The 25594-nt window shown below is 40.2% G+C and overlaps 1 protein-coding gene across 1 annotated transcript in view; it reads right to left on the minus strand.

Moving 5' to 3' along the window:
• Positions 1-25594, minus strand: part of exoc4 (exocyst complex component 4) — a 114842-nt gene that overhangs the window by 63719 nt on the left and 25529 nt on the right. The window contains exons 9-11 of the mRNA XM_028570930.1: positions 19810-19955; positions 19443-19531; positions 7262-7358 (exon numbers count right to left, since the gene is read on the minus strand). Of these exons, the coding sequence (XP_028426731.1) occupies positions 7262-7358; positions 19443-19531; positions 19810-19955 (332 nt within the window). The remainder of the gene's footprint in view (positions 1-7261; positions 7359-19442; positions 19532-19809; positions 19956-25594) is intronic.

Here is a 25594-nt window from a genome sequence, read left to right on the forward strand (position 1 = left end):
TTTCAAACGTAAATAATTAATTAGGTGTCTAAATTATACTGTTGTGTATCTATAGTAAAATAGACATTATTGAAGAAAAGAAGGAAAAATCAATATAACAGGAGACTCCAAACTTTTGAACGGTAGAACAGTATGTTTCTTAAAAATTAGCAGGACACACACAGACCAACCACATTAGCAACCCGAGCACAGAGTTGCCAGAAATCTGCGGCTGTATTGACTTTTAAAAAACATCACAAAGAATGTAGCCAAATGTCTTTCTCAGACTCAGATACATTTTCAGTTACCTACTGGTTACACCCCATTGTTCAGTAGTCTAGTTCCTTGCCATCCTCTCTTTTCATTTTGTGCAGCATATTGCAGATGTATGAGTGTGTACATGCACATAAACAAAGCAAGCCAACATGCCACCAGCACACATGCACTCTGATAGCCTTTCTATTACTCTGCATTTTCTTTCTTCTCCCTCAGACTTATCTCTTTCTATTCTCATTCCCCCTGTCCATTTGTATTTTTTTTTTTTAATCATCCTTTCCTTTGTGTTTTTCTTTTATTCCCTTTTATCTGCTCTCTTCTCTCTGTTGTTGGTTTCTTTCTTCTCCCATCTTTATCTCTCTCTCTCTCTCTGACCTTTCCAGTGTAAAATCCTCTTTCCACCTGATTCCCAACTATGCTCCCAGTTTTAAAATGGGCGTGGGTTAGAAAGAGAGAGATAGGGAAGGTGCTATTTACTGAGAAAAATCCTCCTGAATGAGTGAGAAAAGATTAGAAGAGAGAGCCAGGGCTGGCAGAGCAAAGCAGTGTGTGCATGTATGTGTGGGTAAGACTTAAGAACGCGACGTCCATGCTGCATTTTAATAGCAGAAGCGCAGACATCTCTTTGAGGTGACTACAGATATTTTTGTTGAAGGAAAACTGTAGTCTTCACCAGTAATTATAACAATGCTGCTTGACTAAATGAAGGTTAGGGTTGAACCACAAATTCTTTTTTGCCATTTTCAGTTCTGCCACTGTGGGGGATTTGCATATTCAAAATAGGTCATACACATGCTAACTCCGTGGGCAACTAGTACAAACACCAGTATAGTCACAAAAATTATGTCTACAATCAATTTTTTATCAAACAAATATTGTTGATGGGATGTATTTCAAAATAATTATGATCCTGTGCTTGATTTCGTTGTGTCTTTCTATGCTGCCTAATTAGAAGCGTAGTGGATCAACATCATAAAAGACTGTAGCTGCAGGATTTACAGTATGTGGATCATAAATACCTGAGTAATGGGCACCATTTTCATTTTAGCAGCAGGGAGCGTATGGACAGTGACTACTGCAGCACTACAGAGATAGTGATACATGCGCTTGTTTTTCTGTCTGCTCATCATTAGTAAACAATAAACACGGAGATACATGGAGATGACTGCCTGCTACTATGGCTTGACATACTAGGTCACTTTCTAGCCTTCATAATTAATTATGATCTATAGTGTTGCATTAACTATTTAAGGTGACAAACTGTACACTGGACCCTGCTGTAGATCTGATATTGGTCTCACGCTTGATAAATAAAACAAAATGCACGGTGCATCATGTCTATGAACAGGAAAGAAAATCACACCACAAAATCATAACACCATAAACAATCCAACTTTTAAAGTTGGATGTGTTCTCCTTAATGACTGGATTTGATTAGCGAGGTATAAGTAATATTCTGAATTAACCCACACACTTCAGGTTTTCTCAAAATAATGAAATTTGTTCTTGTTCTTCAAGAAATACAATTTTTCAACCGTGCTAGCAGCTAAATAATTTGGGAAAAACACTTTTAAAAACCTTCTTTAAAAGATAGTCCATTTCATCTTTTACTCTTGCTTTTTCGATCTGTGTGTGCTACTCAGGGGGGGAGTTAACGAGTGTGAAATTAGTGCCGAATCATGGTGTGTTTCGTTTTCACCACAGGCTACAGCGGTGGGAGGCAGAGCCCTTCTGTCCCTTTCCTGTCATATAGCTTTCTATCCGTTACTCATTCCTTTCATTGCTTGTTCCATTGTCCTTCCCTTTCTGCTTCCCCCGAGCGCTCAATGTCAATCACCAACCCTCTGACTCTTCTCTTTCAACCGTGGACACTTACAGCAGAACCACCTTTGAGTAGACCTTGTTTGAAATCAAATATCTGCACATCAACATGAGTACTTTTTAATAAGGTAATACTATGAGAGCATACGAAGAGCTCTGTACTCAATCAGCTGTTAAACAGCAGTGAAGTGTTCAATCTAGTACACCTACCAGTCTCAGACATTATCTGAAAGACCAGCAGGATCATTCTAAGGCCGGTTGCACACTGCCTGCGTGGTGTGAGCGTGGCGTTTCTGTTGCGTGTCAGTTGCGTGGCGGCTGCGTTGCGTTTTCCATCTTTGCACACCAGAAACGTGTCTGACGCGGCGCTGCTGCTAGCCTTGTCTGTACACATGTATTTTTCCCATTGATAAAATGAAGCAACAGCGTGTTCTTCAACTGATGTGATTACAGCAAAGACAACGTCGGCAGTATTGACGGCAAAATAGGCTACAGAATATTTTGTTCTGTATCGACAGGTGCAATATTTGAAAATGTATAATTATTTATTATTTTTTTTAAATATATTTATATCTGCATTTATGTCAAAACCTATAGACTTTCAAACATCAAAATGTCATTTATTAAATGTATTCGTGTCAAAATGACATATAAACATCTTTTCCTATTTTATTTTGAATGGAAACGCTTCCAACACGCTTGCGTGTCACGTGAAAAATATGCGTCGGTAAGATTTCTAGCATGCACGTGTTTTCAGCGCAGCTTGAGTACTAATTAACTCCGATATGGCAACACAGCAACTCTGCTGAACGTTAGGCTTTACCTGCACACGCAAAAACACACACTCTCACACAGACCAAAACATAGCAGCCATCTACAGGCGTGGCCATGCCTGGTCATCATGTGGATGGTGAACAGGGAGAGATTAGGGGCCCGCTGAAGCTTTTCAAAATGCCAACCTCGTCCAGAGAAAAGGGGTGTAAATACCACCCAAATGTCAGCAGGAGACCCCACAAGTCAAACTAAATTGGCTGCTACATGCACAAACATGACCCCATGTCTGCCCTATATTTGTGTGTGCATCTTTAAAGACATGCATTCTACACTCTGACGCATCGGGTTGGATTGCTATCTTTGGCGGATATCCCAAGACGGGTAATGTTTTGTCAATCTTGAAGTCATACTGTCCTCTCTGAAAGAGATGTAACCAAACCAACTAAAATGCACATACAACTCACATGCAAGATTTCAACTGTCTTTGGCCTTGTCCAAAAAAATTCAAACATTTGCTAGTGGTGACAAACTGAACAAAACTTAAACACACAGACAGACTTAACAATTAGGTCGATGATACTTAAAGATTGATCTGAGGTTCGATATATAGAAATAACAGTAATTGTGTCTACCTCACAATATGAAGTATATAGAAGGGAAAGCATTGCACTCGGGCAATAAAAATATAGGGATAAAGGCAAACGTTAGCTATAAGTACATAAGAATAGCCCACTCTACACTACTCCCCTTCATTATAATCCTTCCAATTTCTGGCATTTAGCCAGGGCTAGGTTGTGGTGGCAGTAGGCTAACCAAGGTAAGACAGACGTCCTCCTCCCCAGCCACCTCCTCTGGCTCTTCCTGGGGGAGCCTGAGGCATTCCAAGACCAGGTGGGATATATAATCCCTCCAACATATTCCGGATCACAGATGAAGATATGCAATTCTGTTCACTCTCTGGCTGCTTCGGGACATTCTATCCGAAACAGAGTAGGTAACAAACCACCTTTGGGTAACTTGGCTTTACTAAGCATTGCATTGGCAAACCTGAATACCTGGTATCATGAAGCTCTTTTTCAGCAGGTCCAGTTAACTCTGGTTTTGAGAGCATTCTTGCAAAAGAGGTGCCAATCTTAATTACAAGCCAATCACATGTGGCATCATCTGAACCATGAATGGAGTACTTAATATGGCATGCGATGAAATGGTAATGCCCACAGGGAAATTAGGTTAAAGCGCCAGCAGAAAGTGCTATTCAGTGAAGAGAAAGATAAAATGTAATCACACAAGTAGAATAAAATGAGAAGCTTAGCCTTACTGTTGTATTTTAAGGAATTCTAAATATAAAAAGTATGGCTATGGCTATAAATGAGTGTGGGACTTATGATACAAGTCTTTTAATTGATCTGATAGGGCAGGCTGTTGACACATGTTGATTCGATTCTCTGAAGTTAATCCTCTGGAGCAGGTTAGCTGTGCATCATGGGTTATCATGGTGATCTACCATAATTAAAAGTGAGTAAGTGTTGTGATACTAGAAAAGTCAAGCCCAATAGCTGGCTAACCGACTAATCTTGTTTCATAATACAGGCCCCAGGATGGAATCCACAATGCTCCGCATGACTCTGAGGCTTAACATTACATTGTAATGTTGTGTTGTACATACATGACTAAGTAACCACTGGAAGGTAGAACATCATTGTATACAATTTCCGATGATGGCATTTGCAGATGTTGTGGATCTTTGGAAACCAGATATAAACAAAGATTTGAAAACCAGACATACAAGAATAATATAGTACGCTTGAATTAGGAGGAGAAAGATAAATATACCGCAACACCTAAAGAAACATTTGCAATCAAACATTAAGACCCTGATGTCTCATATGCCCACACATTGCCACACACACCACTGATTTCCTGTGCCGCAACCCCCAACTGCTTCTGCCATTAAAGCTGCCATAAGTTGCATGGATGACTGCAGGAGGTGTAGTGATCCATCAGCAGAGTGCCAGAGCTTTGCCATTAGAAAACCATCTGCAAGAAACAGTGCTCCATTGGCACTACAAGTCTGGAGAGGGCAAGTTAGAGGGAGAGTGCGTGCGAGAGAGAGAGAGAAGAGAGGGCACTGTGTGCAAGGCATTTTGGTGTGATTGATACGAACCATTACAGACAACATGGGATAGGTAAGCAGAAAGCTAGTCACTGTTTTAGTTTTGCTCATTTGTTCAGACAAAAGCTTGGCCAGACCTATAGTGAACAGGGGTTGAACGTCAGCATGTGTGTGCGTGTGTGTGTCAGAGAGAGAATGAAAGTGTGTAACAGAGTGAGAGAGACGGACTGAGAGAACGATTCAGGGCCAATGCATCGGTAAAGGGAGATAAACACACAGGCAACCACCTGCAAAGAAAGACATTAAAGCACGCATAGACAAATGCATGCACAACTTCAACACGCACACATACAAAGACGGTCCTTACTCTTTGTAACCAGCTTTCAAAGAGCATCATTCAATCAAACAAAAGTTAACAAGACAACTGACACTGCAGCTTAGGTAAGTGGGGATGTGATGAAGAGCAAAAGGATCTGATAGATGAAGTGCAATCTAAATTAACCGGCTGATTTTCTGCGATGCGATTCCATTCTGTTTAGTAGTCAGCTAAATATTTAGTGGTCAGGGTATATGGTACGTATAATTTAATTGCGAGTATACTTGAACAAATTCTAAACAACTGTCTGTATTGTCTTTTTTTTTTTTTTTTTTTTTTTAAGTTTGCCTGTATTCACTGACTTTTAGATTAAAATTTGTGGAGCCAACCAGCAAGTTAGCTACCTCATACAGTAGTACAGTTACTACCCAGATGGCCTGTGTGAAGCTATAGCACTCCACTGGCTGAATATTTAAGATACTTTTACAGTCAATACACCCGTCAACTGCCAACTTTATACAAATTTAAGGGATGAACAAAGTGTTTGCCAAAACACGTATACTTCCTTTATGCATTAAAACTATGCACCTTGATGTTAAAATTGGAAGTAGGAAACATCTCTGTTTAATGGATCCTAGAAGGTAATGTATCACTGCATGGAGGCCAATTCAATTAAATCACTTCACTATTAGATTTACACGACTCGGCTGGGACCACAGCGCTGTATAGAAAACTACCAGACATACAGAACATTGCCACAAAGACAACCCTTCACAATACTCAAATTTAATGGGAAATTAAAGCGAGGGTGGTAGTCAATCCCAATTCCTGGATAGTATCAACAAAATATTTGGAACTTAAGGTACAGAATATTACATCATGTTTGATTTACGATATCCCACTAAACATTAAAAAGGCTGAAATCGATAGACAGTCAGTAAGAGGCCATGTAATATAATTAGTTTACATTTTACTGGTATTGAGTCATGTCCCAGCCGTCATATGTCTTGAGTGTCTTGGCCATCCCTCTCTGACAGACCAGTATGATGCTAGCGGCCCTTTCACACATCTTGTAAAGTATAGTAATCGAATCCTGCCCAAACTGTTCCAGTAAAGACAGCAGGCTCAGTCGGTCATTAACTTTATTTTAATCTGATCCAATTAAGTTGCCTATTGCTGGACATCAGAAGTGTCGTACATCAGAATGTGCATATATTAAAAGCAGCAGAGTAATGTTTCTGTCCACAAAATATACCAGGATAACACTTTAGTGATGATATAACTACATCTTGGGTGGTCAGACTGCTGTAACTGTTTTATTGACTTGCCTCATTCATCAACTGTAAAACTAACAGTAACGGCTTAATTTATCTTTGCTTGTGACTCTGCTCAGTCCACAGTCGTCGCACTAGTACACTACTTCAGCACTTACTCATACAATACAGTGTTTCCTCTATGTTGATTTGACCGTGGTGGCCCCCCATGGCAACATTTCTGCCCCCCACGGTTATCAGAAATATAGCTGCATTGTTAAGAGTGCATGTCGGAGAACGTTTGTATTTTAGGTGCATTATTTACATGCTGAAGTAGTTACACTGCATTAAGATAATGTAATTAATAGTGGGTTTATTGTTATTTGCTACAGAATGCTTAGCCTATATGTCATGATCAAAGTTGGCCTATATAGTAACTCAAAAAATACAGTTTAATCACAAGTGAAAATATGCCTCATTGTGTGAGTGAGTAGAGGTGAATAAATATATTTGTTTGTGTTGCTGCAAAGTGTCTGTTTCAGTGCCCCCACTGCTAAAAAAAAAATCCTAAAGGAAACACTGCAATAGGGGATGTCTCATTGCAGATGAGTAACTATAGACTTCTTGTTATTTTGTGTTGCTGATCACATTCCCGATGAACTAGAAACACATCTTGAAATCACATCCAAATCCATTTTTGGCTGGATGTTCAGTGTATCACTAAAGTACCTGAGAAGAGGCTGGAAGATGGCGGTGATGTTCCTCGCTCCTGGTTTACACACAAACTTCATTTCTCCCCCTTCAATCAGGTTGTCATCAGCACCACCTAGAACATAGGAGACAGGACTTGACTCAACCAAACATTTCAAAATCAACGTTTATGCATAGTAGTGTTGTAGCATGGGGTGCTTGAACTGCATTGTATGTAAAATGTAAATGCAGGAATCATATATAATACAATGAAGTTCCCCTACATTAATCAATATATTTTTTTAAACCTTAAATTATTATGCAACACTATCAAATATTTCAATATTCAGTCGGTAAAGGACCACAACTTCAGCCCTAATAAACACATCACTCAATAAGTGCAGCTCTCCATCACAAATCTAAATGCATCCCATATGCTCGCACTCCTCCATGCCCCTGCCTCACTGCATGGGTGAACCCATCACAGCTAACAGGGTTAATCAGAAAATCATTGCCATGTTACATGCTCAGAAAGGAATTGGGGAGTTAGACACTGAGGGGAGGGGGCTGCAGACGGGGGAAGAGGGGAGATCATAGGGGAGAGAAAGAACACCGAAGCTCATTACCTCCACTCATCTTGAAGTAATCAATATAATTGATGGAGAAGAAATTGTGGCTCGTTGTCAATACAGCTAACTGCAAAGATTGTGTGTGTGTGTGTGTGTGTGTGTGTGTGTGTGTGTGTGTAGGTTTTGAAAGAATACTATGCATGAATGCACACGCACATGCTTATGTATATGTTTATACAGTGTTCGCAGGTATTGTTGATGGATAAAAATCGTGAAGGGAGAGCAGTGTATGGCAATCCTGCCTTATGCAGTGGAGCGAATGTTATTCATTTGGATTTCCTGATTTAGGTGCGCACTCAGTAACATTATACATCCATGAGACTGGAAAAACAAGACAATGCTATGCAATTCTAGATTCAAAACCAAGGGAGTCTGATACATTAACAATTGTTCTCTGTGTGCGGGAAAACCATTTTAGAAAAAAGGTTTGCTTCCAAAATTTTAAGGCTCTGTAAGATTAACATGCACACTGAACTTTCATGTTGAAATGGGTTGTGAGTCGGTGTCAAGTCTACAGAGTAAGTTATGAGGAGAAACTGGACGGAAATCAAATAAGACAGTGATCCAAGCTACTTTGATAGGGTTTCAAAAAGGGTAAGGGTGTGTGTCTGTGCATGTGTGTTTGGCACAAAGACTTGCTCTGCTGTTTTCTTCTGTTTCATTAGTATGTCCAATACGACCTTGCAAAGCTTGTGTGATATATAACACAAAGACACTTCGCCATAGTGCGAAAGCCTGTTCCGAGATTTCATGCGCTGCCTTCCTAGCATTCAAATGCATATCAACCCATTGCTCCCCGTGCCGGGCTCCATTATACACTTCTTTGTGTTTCGTTTGAAAAGTATGGGAGACAACACTCCGTATTTTCATTAAAATGACAAGAGAAGCTTTCAATCATCCAAAACTTTCAAATCAAGGGTTTCGGATTCTGATCTGTAGCCATGATATTTGCCTGCACGGTAAGCCCACATTTGCGTTGCTAAGTGGAGACGGAGATGAGGTCCAATTCCCTCAAACTCTCTTTCTCCATCTCTCCATCCATTCCTCCATCCTTCTGTGCCAATTCAATTAAGACTCAATTACAGGCTCCTAAACAAAGCTCTCTCTCTCTCTCTCTCTCTCTCTCTCTCTCTCTCTCTCTCTCTCTCTCTCTCTCTCTCTCTCTCTCTCTCACTCAAAGAGCTGGCTAAACTTTTGTTTTCTTGTCATCAACTTGCAAACAGACTGTCACAGACTCTGGGGAAGTTAGCGCTACCTGTCTGCTCCAAGAACCACGTCTAACCGGCAACTAAACACGCGCACGCACACGCGCGCACACGCACACACACCAAATTGACTACCATGTATGTATTCCAAATGACAGTGACCAATTTAATTTCATGCTCTAAACATGTGCATCCTTGTCAGACAAAGAAGCGAAGAAGAGACCTCATTGATCCATGGGGTCTGGGACCAGCTGCCAACAGGGCATAGCCCTGATGAATATTAAATAGGCCTCCGTTAATATGCATGGGATTGTTCAGAGTTGTCTAGACGTGACAGGGTGGCTTCGGTTTCAGGTCAGGATGCCACCAAACTGCTGCCAACAGTCTCTCGAAATAATGTGTAAAAGTGCCATTTTGTTTTTGTGTGTGCTTGAGTATTCGTTAGTGTTGTCTGGATGAGTGTCTGCGCATTTCAGTCCCTTGGTGTGTGGTCTGATCCAGGATTAGTGGGAGGGGTGAGTGGAGGTGTGGTGCTCAGTGTGACGGCAACTGAAAGCTGGAAAGGAAGAAGCGACACATTCTAATGTGGCCAAATCTGCCGGAAATCCCCCTCGAGGACCACTGCTCCGTCTGCAACACACACACCGAAGCAGACATGACACACAACTTCTATCCATTACAACATCCATGGATTTAAGGGGTACAAACAGACAGGTACTGCTATGTATACACATATGGTACAATGGCTTTAAAACACACACACACACACACACACACAAGTGGTGTACTGACAAAGATTCTAAAATAAAGGGATCAACTTAAACTACACAGATACCATATGCTGGCACACACTCACACAGTGACACCCATCCCGGCCCCCTGTGGGGCTTTAGCACGCGCTCCCCAGCCCACATGTAATCAAGTCAGGCAGTGACTTAGTGAAATTGCATTAGCTACACTTTTCTGGGCTTGATGAGAAATGGGTTTGATCCTGTGATGAATTCCGGCCCTGCCTAGATTTAGGCAGGAAAAGAACGAACGTGTGATGCCTTCTTTAACACACTCCAACATCTCCTGGGACCAGAGTGTTTCTGTATGCATCTGCGAGTGTGTCAGAGAGGGTGAGATGAGGAAATCCAGACAGGCGGGCAAAGGAACAGTCGTAATCCCTAATTTACAAGTTATTTGATTCTGCTTTGTGTCCGCAATGTAAATTTGGGTGCCTGTATGGAAAAAAGGACGGAAGTTAGTTCACATACTCTTAATTCCTTGTTTGAGGGTGTATGTGTGTACATGTACAGCACTGCCACATATATAGCAATATATAACAATTTAGTAAATATGTGGATTCAATGTGCAAATATTTGAAAAGGTATCCTGAAACTCACTTGGCTTTTCCTCGTTTTATATTGTCATCTGTAAAGCACTTTCTAACTATTACTAGTTTTAGAAGGGATATAACTTAAGTTAGCTTGCTAGTATCTCTGATTGTAATTGACTCACAAACAATTGGCTGTTTTGGTCATGACAGCACGAGTAGGATTTAACAATAAAATATCTTGTTTAATTTTTGAGTTAGGATTCTGTAAAGAGTGAGGCAGTGCTCTTCCTTTGATTGAGGCACCTCATCTGTACCACTAGCCAGCAACGTATAAAATAATCCAATTTTCAACCTCGATAGCCTCATTTGTCTGTAGCTGTTATGCTATGGAAATTAGTTTGGGAATGATCAATTCAGGTAATATTCTCCATGTACAGCTCAGACACATTTAAACGTGTGTGTGTGTGTGTGTGTGTGTGTGTGTGTGTGTGTGTGTGTGTGTGTGTGTGTGTGTGTGTGTGGTGTGTGTGTGTGTGGGTGCGCACGCTTGCGTGCTTGTGAAAGAATCAGACTGGCAGTCGGCTGCATATTCACAGAGTTGAAACCTGCTGATTTAATAAGAACGATTTCCGTGTCAATAATATATGACTCTCTGGTCAATTCCGGGCATCCAATTCCACTCAGACTGTCTTCATGTCTGATTGGGTCTTAACGAGAGGCTTCTATTATTAAAATTAATTTGATGGGATGGTATCTGCTGCTCCACCAACCAAGAGACCAGATCCACCCCTTAGCCAAGAATAAACGGTATAAATAAATAATAGTATAAATAAATTCAGGTGTAAATTGAGTTGGATTAATTATTAAAAGCCTCACTGTGGCAAACAGTGTGTCTCTGTGGTCTTGAGTTTAATGAATGCACATCTGTCAGTGGTGGTATGACAACAATGCACTCCAGAAGCAGAATGAATATTAATTGTACAGAATGTCTCTTTTGAGACATGAGGAAGAGTCATCTTTTGTAAGGGACTTTTGTTGAGGAAAAAAAAACCTTTGAACAGCTGGAAATGTACATTGTTTATCTTTCGAACTTCAGCAATGACAGTTTCAATCTTTTGGCAATTGGTGGCGATGTTCGAAAATAATCTTATTCGATAGCCATGCTAGTTGCTCTGCAAAGCTCTACTTCGGCACAGTAGAGCTTTGAGCGACAGTAAATTCAAATGTAACATGCTGAAGTAGCAAAAATGTTGACCTGCTGGTGGCGCTAGAGGAAATATCAGTCTGTATGTAGAACATTTCATGACAGTTCATCTAAGTTTTGAATTGTTTCAGTATGGAATGAAGAATTGGATCAACCAACCAATCGAAGAAAACAAACAGCTGGCACTGCGGATACAACCTTTATAAAGCACCAGTATGATCCTTAAGAGTAAGTCACAGATAACATTCTCAAAAAACACAAGGTTTCCTTCCAGTTCCGCCTAGTATATTTTTGTTAGATTGCGTGTGTGTGTGTGTGTGTGTGTGTGTGTGTGTGTGTGTGTGTGTGTGTGTGTGTGTGTGTGTGTGTGTGTGCGTGTGGATAAAGACCAGAAGAACTAATTGGCCAGAAAACCAAGTGCCATCACATCTTTGATTGGACCCTCAGCAGGGAATCAGACAGCACATCACACACCCTCTTCTTTACCGGAGGAACCTGTTGCACGCTGGGAAAGCAAGAGGTGAGTGTTTATCTGTCTGGCTACCAGTAAATCTGCTACGGTGCTGGTGCCAAGGTCTCTACAGCCTCATGTCCCACATGCCCTTCTTCCACCCTTCCTTCGCTCACTCCCTCCCTTTTTCATTTGTTCATCCCTGCATCTTCTCCAATCAGCAGGTCTAAAATTAAAAGTAAACAGAGGTGACAGTCAAAGCCGCCGATAATGACAAGACCAATGCTGATTAAAATTAGCCCTTAGGTTGGGAAAATACACCAAGCTCTTCCTCTCTGATTAAATGCCAGCACTGTGTAAACTATTACAACCTTGTTCTATTCTCCTTCTGTTGTCCTCTGCATCCTCCCTGTCATCTCTATTCTTCCCACTTACACTTTCTTACCGCATTTAATGCTGACTTACAGTATCTGTGCGTCACCTCACCAGGGTCTAAATCTTGAGGTCATGTGAAAAGGTCATAACTCTAACTTTGGCCATGTTTGTTTTATCTCAGAAGGTCTTAGTGAGATAAAGAGTTTCTTCCTAAAAAAAGTTTACATTTTGATTATGTGACAATCTGCTTCCCTATATCTTGCAGACATTGGCCATATCTGATGTTTGGCAATGAGAAGCAGCTTTCTCAGCTGTGCCATCATTGCATGGATGAAATAACTTAAAAAGACGTGCATGCAGCACCTAATGCAGTGAAAGTGCTATGGTTAACACAGGACTCATTTTCATCCAGTTTTACTCCAGGGCTTGTACCAAGTTATTCCAACAGGTGTTGCTGGCTTGTGTTTGGATAATCATATGTGATCCACATTTTGTCCAAACGTGTAGAGTCACAATTGCTAGGTGAAATTAAAACAACTACACGCAAAGTGCAATGTATTAGAATCAAATATGTAAAGATTCTGTAAAATGCTTAGTTTTAGTAGGTTCACAAACGTATAACATATCAACAGTGAGTCAAATGCTGGCAACTCTAATATCTGTCTTTCAATAACCACCTGCAATGACTTTTCTATTATCATGCTTCTATCTTTGAGCTTTCAAACCAGAGCTTTGGTGAAGAACAATACAGTAAAAACCTGATATCATTATTACAAGCCACAGTGCATTTTTCCACACTGTCTCCAAGCTCCACTCTAATTTCAGCACCAGAGCTACTCTAATTCAATCAATGGTCCCACAGCAGATGATAATCCAACACTGCATTTGTGTGTATGTGTGTGTATGTCTTGAAATAGGAGGGGAGTCATATCTCTAATGTTTTAACCAATCAACCTTGCTGAAATCTATGTACAAGCAAATTGAACACGATGAGCCCAAGCTAACACAGACAAAACAACTACTGAAAGCTAGGACCAATGCAGCAGTGTGTGTGTATGTGTGCCTGTTTTCCACAATATGCAGAGCTGCTCCATATTTGCTTTCATGCTGAACACAAAAAAGTCTTTTCACAGTAATAGCCTGTCAGGTAACAGAGGTACCTCACATTTTTATGTACAAACCTAGTTATGTTGCTGCTGGAACAAAGCGATTCATAAAGGTCTGGCACTGGAGCAAGAGGGGAAACATGTCATTTTCTAGTGGTGTTCCTGGCGGGTACAGAACTCAAGTGTAGACTCGGTTACAATATGTCATTCAATTACAGCATGTCGGACATGTCATATATGTCATAACTTGGCATGCATACACTACCGGTCAAACGTTTGGGGTCACTTAGAAATTTCCATTCCACTTCATTCCAGACAGAATACCAGCTGAGATCAGTTGCATTGTTTTTTTGAATCAGGGCAGCAGTTTTCAGATTACATTATGTGCTTACATAATTGCAAAAGGGTTCTCGACTGTTTTAGAAAGAAGTGGCTGATTTTTAATGCAATATCTACATTGCCCATTATGAGCAACCATTCATCCAACGTTCCAAAGGCCCATTCTGTTTACTAATCTGATATCATTTTAAAAGGCTAACTGAGAAAACATTGGGGAACCCTTTTGCAATTATGTAAGCACATGATGAAAACTGCTGCTCTGGTTAAAAAAACAACAACAATGCAACTGATCTCAGCTGGTATTCTATCTATAATGGAGTGGAATGGAAATTTCTAAATGACCCCAAACTTTTGATATTAGCATTAAAAACGTACTAATATCCCTTTTAAAGTACATTTAGAACAGATAAAAAATGTGTGATTAATTAGCGATTAATTGCGATTTAACTATGGCCAATCATGCGATTAATCGCAATTATTTGAATCGATTGAGAGCCCTAATAATAGTACCTCCTTTATATAATGTATGCCTATTGAATTCAATCTGTTACAGTTTATGAATCAGTTAAAAAATAAATCCAACTCCATAGTCAAGTAAAATCATGTTTGCTCATACACAAGAAATAAGCATTTTAGAGAGAAAAAAGTAGCACTAGTACACATTTTATGTACTCTTTCTTTGAGAACCGTGACATTAAATAATTTGGCATTTACTTATGGTGGGTCAATATGAACATACAACACATTGCTTATTGCTTATGATCTGTTTTTGATCTGTTATCGGGTCTTCCATGTTGAGCCACCTACGCACACAAATCTTAAAATATCAAAACTCCAATTAGCAAAGATCAAGAGAACGTTAACACCAGAAAAGAAAGATATTTGTGAAACATCAAATCTTGACAGAGCAAGAAAGCAAGGAGAGGAGAAAAGAAATAAAAATGCAAGGCATTAAATATGGCTAAGCAGGTTGTCTTTGACATTCCGGCGTCATAATCCTATAATAATTATTGATTTTTTTTTCACGAACAGAGTTCAGTTCCATCTAAGGCTCCGTTTACGAATATGATAAATCATAAATTGCAAGGTCAGTGGAAGTCAAATATTGATCACTACACAAGATGAGTGAACAACCATTATCCTTGAATTTTTAAAACAAATGAAGAGAATAAATGATTGGAAAAAGAGGATTTGAAAAGGCAAGTCTGTAATTTTGAGTGAGGAACCCATCAGAAAGTGGTACTTTGGTGTAAAACGAGATTAGACCTGGAAAACATGATAGCTAGCGTTCTCAAAGAGCTATCTAAATGAAAGAAAGTGTGTGTATGCTGTTTTTGGTGGGCAGTCAGTGACGGTGATGTGTCTCTTCAAAACCTCCTCTAATGACCCTATTATTGTTCTGAAATGTTCAAGCTTTTCCAAAAACTGACTTCCCCCCTAATACATTCCACCCCCAGCAATCCCAGTTTGGCCAAAGTGTGTAACATCACACATCACTTGGCAGAAACATGCATTTTCTGTCACGTCACACACACACACACACACACACACACACACACACACACACACACACACACACACACACACACACACACACACACACACACACACACACACACACACACACAGACACAGACACTTCTGTGAACACCTGACTATCAGCATCTGCTAGCCCCACCCCTGATATCCCACCCACCATCACCTCCACCCTCGTCTCCCACTAGACAGTTTTCCATTTGCTCCTCTTCTCCCTCCCCTCCACATTGGGGTTTACAAATCAGCTTGACAAGGAACACCACTTCTGGTCGCTCCCAGCTGCCACTCTTCTTCCTCCTGCTCTCCCTGTTCCTCCTCCTCTCATGGGAACATGATGTTATTATACATAAACAAGAAGCCCCTAATACAGCTTTTTTTCCTCTACCTCCATCTGAGCATTAGGTATAAAAGGTGTGGGCAGAGAGAGAGCGAGAGAGAGCGGTTTGTAACTATATTGCCTGCATAGGGGACTCAGCCAGACTTTTCTTTTTGTTTGCTGGACAACATGTAAACAAGCACATTTGAATATCAAAAGGAAACCAGGGAATGTGTGAAATAGATTTGGAACAGAGTTGGTTATGAATACATCTTAGGAGCGGAGGGAGGTCATAGGTGGGAGAGAGTTGGGAATGGAGTATATGCACATGCCTGCAGGGAAAGGGGGAAAGTCTGAAGTGTGTATGTTTGTTTACGTGGATATCCAGGCTAAGCGTGAGGTGATGGGCAGGCTTTTGTATGGCTGTCACATGATGGGGAAGGTTGTCACATCAAAGGTGCCCCGGGGCAAGGCAATATCACATGAAACACAATGAACGGCCACGACACAAAAGAGAAATAAAATCAAAAAAAGGCTGTAAATGCATTACTAACTCGGCATGGTGCAAGACTGCAGTTGTTATTAGGCTATATTCACACTTCACCTCCCAGATGACCACTGGGCTACTGAGTCATCTGCTGCCTTCACACACGATAAAGAGGCACTTAAAAAAAAAAAAAAAAAAAAGCAGGGGGCAGGGATGTAAAAGTCTTGTGGTTGGGAGACATGCGTAGGAATATGGGGGCATGGCAACCCATCTATAACTGGAAAATTGTTCTTTTCCTAATTTATTCATAGGGAATGTGATTGAATATGGATGGGGTTCTGTGATTCTGAAGACGTGGTTTGCCAAGGACACAAACACACCCAGAAACACTACATAGATATTTAGACAGACAGCTGAGAATCTGCTATCTATATACGTGCTCTCACTGGCACTCTCACTACATACGCTCACAGCACATATTCCAGGTCTGGCTACATATGGAGCTGTAATAAAGTCTTTAGATTAAGCACTGGATTAATTGAAGCGTACGAGACATGCTTCAATGGGGAAGGCAAGCAATTAACTCCCCCTGTGTGTTTGCATGTGTATGTGAGGCATGTAAATATGCGCCTGGATAACTGTGTGCATGTGTGTAATGATATATGGCGAGTCCTTACAACACTGAGGAGAAATAAATTACAGATATAACAGATGAATTTCAAACCCATCAGAGATATAGGACTCTGGATAGGTTACAAAATCATTACACGCTCTATACAACCACTGCTGCTCCGATTCTTACTTCAAGATCTTGGACACTGAACAAAGATACCTGGCAAGCTGTAACCTCTCAGACATGAACACATATTCTATATCAGTGTGTAGTATCATTCACAAAAGTGCAAAATGCAGCATATATAGCAAATGCATCTGAAAAAACCATAGTGGCTTCTGTAGTTCTCTGTACCTTATTGAATGTAGGACCATTTTCTTCCTTTTTCAATGGTGCATAGCTGGATTTAAAACAAGTAATCAAACACTTATTTCCAAAGCTGTGTTGGTGAGCATCTGACTTAATAACTATATTGACTTGAAGCCGACCGTTGAGAGAAAAAAAAAAAAAAGAGTTTAGGAAACTCCAAGTACAGAGACTAAGAGACACACATGACTAAGCTTTAAGTATTGAGTAATCCCACAGCCAGAAGAACTCATCAACTCAATCTCTCGTTTCTAACTCTTTTTCCCTCCCCTCCTTCCCTACAGTAAGTATAATTTGAAAAGAGAGAAAAAGTCCCTTTCCACACCGTTTCAATACATATTTTTTCTAATTTCTTCCTTCGGAAATCTCTTAATAGCTTCTCCGCTGGACCCTGATGAAAACAATGACTTTTAACCTTCCTCTACCTCCCTCTTTCCCTCCATCCATCTTTCCCCTCCCTCCATCACAGTCGACTTATTTCACTTTCTAAATTTTTACTCCTTCAATCTCTTTGCAGCCATTCAGGCCCCAGCCTCGGCTTGTGGCCGGTGCTACGCATTGTGACAGGTGAAATGAAAGCCCAGAGAAATCTCATCTTCTTATAAACGCTCCAAGGCATTCAGCCAGTTAAAAAAAAATATTTCTTCCCCTTTCTTTCTGTGGCGCCGACAGATGGAAGAAGAAAAAAAAAAGTGAGCTGTTATTTGAAGACCATTTGGGGTTTTCCTTTATCCACAGTTAATCATTGCTGTTCTCATTGTGCTGGGGGGGGTGGGGGTGGAGCTGAGGCAGTACATTTTGCATACATTTACAGACTAGCTACTGTATAAGTGACATTTCTTTTGTCAAAAATAAAAGAACTGCAGTCTGTGTTAAAATGTCTTCTAGAGTTGTAAGTCAAATCAGTCCTTTGCTTATTGTTTTCAGTTAAAAACCAATAGAAGCCTAATTAATTAATAGTACACTGTAGTTTACCGTACACCCTACCTTGTAATTGCTGGTTTCTTTTTTTTAAATCTACTGTATGCACTTTATATTGTTGTGCAAATAAACTAAACGAAATCCTAAATAGTGATAATTAGCAACATAGATATTGTCAAAATGATCATTTCTGCTCGTGTTATGGAGTAGTCTCTACCGATTCAAATCACTTTACTGTATCGTGTCGCTCCATCTCCTACCTTTTCTAGTTTATCCAAACAATGTCAATGAGGAGCTTGGTGTAAAAAAAAAAAAAAAAAAAAAAAAAGAATGGTAGCAGACAAACAGCACAGTCAGGCACTGCTGACTAAAACCTTAAGGTCATAGGCAGAGAAACCGAGAGCAGAGAGAGAGGAGCAGAAAAAGTAGGAGTGGTAGAACAGCTTAGATTCTCCAGGGTCTGGCTGTGCAACTCACTCACTGTGCTATTTGTGTGTGTGTGTGTGTGTGTGTGTGTGTGTGTGTGTGTGTGTGTGTGTGTGTGTGTGTGTGTGTGTGTGTGTGTGTGTGTGTGTGTGTGTGTGTGTGAGAGAAAGAGAGGTTTTCAAGGCCTCTCCCTGCAGGCAGATTCTGCAAAGTCACCCTGCTCTCTGTCTCTCGTCAATCTCTATCTCCATCGCTGTTTTCCTCTCCACAATCCTGTTGTTTGCCTCTCTCTTCCTGAGTGTAACTTCTAAAACTGCAACGTGCCCTTCCCTATCTCCACCTTTTGTTTTTCTGCTCCCTCATGCTCTCATTCCACCTCTCCGTCTGCCCAAATCCCCCTTATCACTCTCTGGCTGGGTCCTTCCACACCCCTGCATGTCTCCATCTTAGCCAAACATGACCAAATCATCCTAACCTCCCTTTTCTATCCTGTTGCCACTTAAGGCTAGACACACACCTGTTTACGATCTCTTCAAAATCTCTCTACCCATTCCTCTACTCGTGTATCTATCTGCACTTACCCATTATTACTGTCTGTTCAGTAAGCTTTAAAGCCTCCCTTTTTCAACCTTCCACCCGGCTTCAACCTTCGCTCTGTGTTCCAGCTGCTCTTTTCTCTCCTGCTTTGTCCAACACACATCCCAAACCCTATCCAATTTATTCTTCTTTCTCTGTCAGATTCCCAATTTTTTCACTCTTCTGTCAATACTTTTCACACATTGTCATCTCTCTTTCCCTTCCTTCATTTCACTATCTTTCCACCCATCTTCACTTCACTGCTCCAATCCATCTGTTGGGGAGTCTACTGCACTCTCTCTTTGTCTACCCTCCATTTCTCACGTTGTCCTCCTTTCCCCCTCCTCACCTTGTAATTCTCCACTCTTGCTGTAGAGTTCTCGCCTCTGCTCCCTCAAGTAGGCACTCATGCTGATGGCATGGGAAGATGATTCAAACCTACAAAACACACAAAAGGTTCAACAAGTGGGCACACGACACAACAGTACAACATACAAAGTAACAGGACACAAAGAAATAAATACAATGAGCAATGGCCATGGGACGGCAATGTTAAACAAACCAAAGTCAAGTCACTTTAATTTAAGGAACCTAACATCCTTTGTTGTTTGAGATATTTCAATTTTGGACATATCTTATATACAAATTAATTCTTTTCTTTTTATGTTGTATTTGGTCGAACACGAGGCAGAGAGCAAAGAAAGTGTGATGCTTACTTGAAGAGCGACTGCTTGGCACGCTGTGGTTTTTTCTTTGCAAAAAAGGCAGCAAACTCACTGCCAGTGCTGGCATAAGAGAGTTGAGCCGATGGCTCTGTGGCACTGCGGCTGTTCTTCACGTCCAGATACTCCATAAGCAGAACCTAAACAACAACAACCGAGCACAAGGTCAAAAGCTAAAAAGCAGAAAAATAAGAAGCACCTTTTTAAAGGAGATTGTCCTTCAGCCAGGTCCCATGGGTTCAATCATTTAATGCACACACTAAGTGAATCCTAAGTGCATTTGTGTAAGACATACATTTTATATGGCTGTTGTTTTCTGCCAACAATTTGAAGGGAACAAGAAAAAAATGTTTTAGATGACGTATGTCAACAATTTTTTGTTAGAAATTAATATATAGCACTGACACATGATTTGATATATTTTGAAAGCACAATCAAAACAAACTACAAAGCATCAATCTCAGCTGTCAAACACAGTGTAAAGTAATTCACTGTAGCTACTTTAATGTTAGTCCTCAATTTATCACATTCATAAGCTTCCTGTTAGATAATGTAACATTGAGTACCTTATTAATAACTTTAAAGCTCCCACTCACAATCATTTCCTGTACGCTCAACTTGCCTGCTCTGTTCACTTATCAACTTATTCATGAGTACCTTTATTTAATCAAAAGGCCTTTGTACAAAAGGTGTACTTCTAGATTAAAGGTAAAAAGAAAAATACCCACATTTACATACATTTACCTTCAGATTTAGCACTATCTTTTTAGAGCTCATTACAAAACATAGCTGAAACCAAGAGTTGCTCTCGGTCACGTTAAAAGATCATTGCAGTGTGGAATTGTAAATAAAAAACTCAGTACAGTTCCAATGCTGTGGTTGATTCAAATGTTTTGACCTATCCCGGGTCACTAATTTTATTTCAATTTCTTCACAGTTCTTGTGCCACATTGGTGATTCAAGCATCTAGTTGCCATTGAATTTTGTTGTGTTGTTCCAAGAATATTTGACTGAATAAATCTTCTATTTTCATATCACATGTAAAAAAAAAAATAAAAAAAAATCAATTTAAAAAAATGCTTTTTTTCAGCAGAGATACATATATAACACAAAAGACTATCCCAACTTTGAGATAGAAAAAAAACGCCTGTGACATGCATGGGGGCTTTTGATGACCGGCGTAAAACATTTCATCGACCATTTCCCTCATCTGTCTGCATGATGCATGGTAAAAATTCATCAACGTCTTATCATGCTTCATAAAAATCTTATCAACTTCTAACAATAGCTGATGACAGGCACAATGAAACTGTGGCCAGACAGAGAAAGTTAACTTCCTCTACTTTATCATTCTATCTGCACATTCCCTCTGTTGCTTTCATTGGCTCTCATTTTTCAAAATCTCTTAGTCCATCTCTCATTTCTCACATTTCTATTTTTCCCTCGGTTGATCCGTCTACCTCAGTTCATCGTCTTCTTTCTCTCTCTCGCCCTTTTTACATTCTTCTCTCTGTGTGAATACATATGTTCTAAAATAGGCTTCCATATCTAATGGCTTCATAATTTAGCAGGGCCATTTAGCCTGTGTGTGTCTAATTCTGAGGCACAGTGTGGGTCAGCCCAGAATGGGACAGGAGTAATGGCCAAGCAGATGGAGATCCATCCCGACCATAATGATGTAATTAACGCTGCGGAGAGCTCCCCCCGTCATGCACAGGAAAGCCTTCAGATGCCAGCAACAATGTTAATTTAAGTGCACAGCCATAACAAAAAGAATGCAGATAAGCGGGTCTATTGTGGAATCTTTTTTTGGTTTAAAAACTGAATCATATTGATAAGCGAATTCAGAGATTTTGATGGATTAGTACAAACAACAGGTCAAATATAATAGCTTAGCTACACTTTTATAACTTTAAATAGCTGTGATGTAAAGTTAAATGAGTCTGATGTCACAACATCTGGTCACAATTTTCATGTAAATATGCAACTTCAACACACATACACAGTCTTCCATCAAACATGTAATTACTCTCTAACATACTTCCCCACATCACAGGCAGCGCTGGAGGCCATATCACACACGCAACCTCTCCAACTGGCAACACCAGGGGCTCCACTTGCCACTAGCCTCGTGCTGCAGCTAATCCTATCAGTGTATTAATTACTAATGATGAGCTGATGGAGCGAAACCCCCACTCTTTGCAAGCTAACGCCCAAGTAGACTTAATGAAATGCCAGCGCTGGGCTGATGAAGGGGCTCCGACCCTACTTAAATTGCATTAGCCCAGAGACAGAGTGAACTTTGGAGGCAATTAACTGGACTGCTAGGACAGAGAGAAAGATAGAGGAAGCGAGGGATGGGAGGCAGAAAGTAACACGGAATGAGAGATAAAGGTGGAGTTGTTGAGAATAGAAAGTGCAAAGGATTATAGGTGGAGAATGAACACTGAACAGAATGCTAAAGAGAAAATGGAAGAGAAAATGAAGGTAGACAAAGTGAGAACACTAGAGACTAAGTTAAATAACCAGCTGTTGCTGATTTAACACTTCTAAGTGGAGGTAAAAAAAGAGGGTTGGTTTCCCCACCTCTACTTAAGGATCTCCAACAGTTGTGTCTCACCAATCTATCTCCAATCAGCAGCAAACCATGTTTCAAAGCTAGTAAGTTGCAAAAGTACATTTTTTGTTAACGTCACCTCAAATCTACAAAGCTGCCTCGATAACAAACCCTACATTGGCCCCAATAGGTTACTTTGCTTCAAAGCCAAACTACTACAAATGTGTGTTTTTTTCAGAAACTTAAGAATGCATCCATGGTTGTTGTTGAAAAGTGTCTTAGGCATGTTCCAAATGATTATGCAAATGACATTCTACACTGATTTTCCTAAATAGTCGATGCAAATGAGATAGATATATATATATATATATATATATATATATATATATATATATATATATATATATATATATATATAGATATATATATATATATAGATAGATAGAATGTAATTTTCAAGTCACCAACCAAAGAAAATTGGAGGGTTAGGAGTACTAGCACAAACAATATGGTTTATAGTTTCAAACAAGATTTTTCTTGCTGGACAAGATTAGATTTGAAAAGTACGAGGACCTCTCAGCCTTCACCTAGACATTAAGAGTACCAATGAGGTCTCTGAGATGCAATCTGTATACTAGCTTTATAGCTTTCCACAATTGTTAAGTCATACAACATTTTCGCCTAAAACTCCAGATATTTTTGTTTATCCAAGGAGATAAGTTTTTGGAAGGTGTTTTACGAAGCTTAAGTGGAGTTACTTTATCCAGCACTGAAGAGCAATAGCTGTTAAATGATTGGACTACAGTGTCCATGCTTTTATCATCTAAAACAAAATTGCTGTCGAATACCATAGAGAAATTAACAGCTGCAGTCTTGTTAATAAAACGGTAGCGTCTCATATGGCAAGAAGGCTGAGACACCAATTTAAAGCAAATGTCAAATAAAATATATTTGTGGTCACTGATATATAAATCCTTAGGGCTAACAGATCCAATATCTATACCATGTGTAAAAACAAGTGTGCCCACCGGCTTGTGTGGGGCCAGATACATGTAGCTTCGATATGAAGATTAAAGTCCCCAACCATTAGTACCTTGTCCAGCTTTATAAAAGATGATAATAGGTCTGCAAAATCTGATAAAAATGAGCCTATTGGGTCTGGTTGTCTGTAAATTAAAAATAAATAGGATTAAGCCGCCCGACTCTGCACACTTGCAGTTCAAAAAACGAGTAAGACTGGATGCTTACCAGCTGACATGTCAACTTGTTTCTAAAAACAATGGCAAGTCCACCACCACGGCCTATTTGCCTGGGTGTACAAACATGATCCCTCCTGGAAGATTGTGCTAGTCTGCTATTGACTAATAAAACAAAGGAGCAGCCCATTCTTTTCACAACTATTCATATAACCTGCATGTACTGTACTTGTGAATAAGACAGTCTCCTCTTTCTTCCTTCCTCCTCTGTCTAACCCATCAGGTCAAGCATATGAAATCTCATTAAAATTGCTATTACTCATGCAACAAAGAGACCTAGATCCCATTACTGTCACCTGTGTTTGACCGCACAGCTTATCAGTGAGGTACACTTACAAAGTGGCAAAGAAGTGGCTGAAATAAAGACCACAAAACAATAAAAGAAATATATAGGAATTGTATTACAAACAAGGCAAAAGCGACAGAGATAACGGTGTTTCAAATATATGAGAGATGAGATATGAGATATAAGAGTGAAAGACATAAGCAAAACTGTAATTCTCTCAGTGACTACACCTAGAGCATCACATCAATGCAAAATAAGTGACCAAAATAAACAAATTAAATGGTCTACAATATTAATAAGCGATGGCCCCCAGAGTTCGGTTCCAAATGGGAGCCATATCTAATTTAGTAAAAGCCTGAAGCATTGATAACGTCTGACGTAACTTGCTCTGCTATCGGAGGAAGACAAATGGTAGTCCCAGATGGAAACAAATGAAAGTGTCTCTTGACATTTCATTCTTTGTTTAAACAGTTGAGGTCTAGATGAATCTTGATAAGTTAGTCAAAACAGAATCTCCATGCTTAGTTCAGTGAACATCCACTGTAACTTCCATTCCAAGTTAACAGAGAATTGATGGAGAAACAGACGAGGAGTAATTATGCTGTTTTAGACTGCCGGGGGACTTCCTTCCTTTGACACACTGAGCTCCTCTCTCCTCTCTCTTTCCATCTGTGTGCATCAATGTCCCAGACATGCTTGTTACTAACCTAGCTCTGAGGAGCTTATTCCCCGGAGTCCTTAGGTTTTTTTTCACCTAGCAGGTTTCTTTGGATTATGGTGGCACCTAAATCATGGTTGCAGCGGTCACCGTGGCCCTGCTACGCGCCCTGCTATGCCCTGCTACGCCTTGCTACACCCTGCTACGCCCTGCAGTGCCCTACTACACCATAAACTACTACAACTACTATTTCTAGTCATAGTTCCATTACCTTTATTGTGACTATTATGCCACTGTTCATCACACCCCCAACTGGCACCGTCAGACACCGCCTACCAAGAGCCTGGGTCTGTCCGAGGTTTCTCCTCGCCACTGTTGCACTAAATGGGGGAATTACTGGAATTGTTGGGTCTTTGTAAATTATAGTGTGGTCTAGACCTACTCTATCTGTAAAGTGTCTTGAGATAACTATTGTTATGATTTGATACTATAAATACAATTGAATTTAAATGGATTCCCTGAAAAAAAAAACGCATGGGTGAATCTGTGAAACAGTTGATGAAAAAAGTGGTGGTTATGTACAGACGTGAGACACCAGGCAAATGGCTCTTCACACCAGATACTAAGACGAAGCTCAAGAGTTCACATCAACTTAAGTGTGTGTTTGGGTGCTATGCGTGCGAGTGGGCGTACATGTAAAACTCACATCTCTTTCAAGGGCTCCCCGGGAAAAGACATTTCTACCACAACTATTGAAAGTAATTCTATCAACCCAACAACCTCGTTCGGCACTTGACTGGCTTGGGTCTCATCCCAAACTTAAATCAGTCCACTGGGCTAAGTACTACGTTCTATAAAATAAAAAAAGGAGAAAAGCTTTATCGAAGTCTGTCTTTGTAATTCATTACCAGCACTCCCATTTATTTCTTCCAAACCCAAATGTCCCCTTTGTGCTGGGAGAAAGTGTATATCCTCCATTCTGTCCATTAGGGCTCTAACTTACAACAAATAAGAGAGCATCA

Source organism: Perca flavescens, chromosome 23, assembly GCF_004354835.1.
Source record: "Perca flavescens isolate YP-PL-M2 chromosome 23, PFLA_1.0, whole genome shotgun sequence".
Taxonomy (NCBI): domain Eukaryota; kingdom Metazoa; phylum Chordata; class Actinopteri; order Perciformes; family Percidae; genus Perca; species Perca flavescens.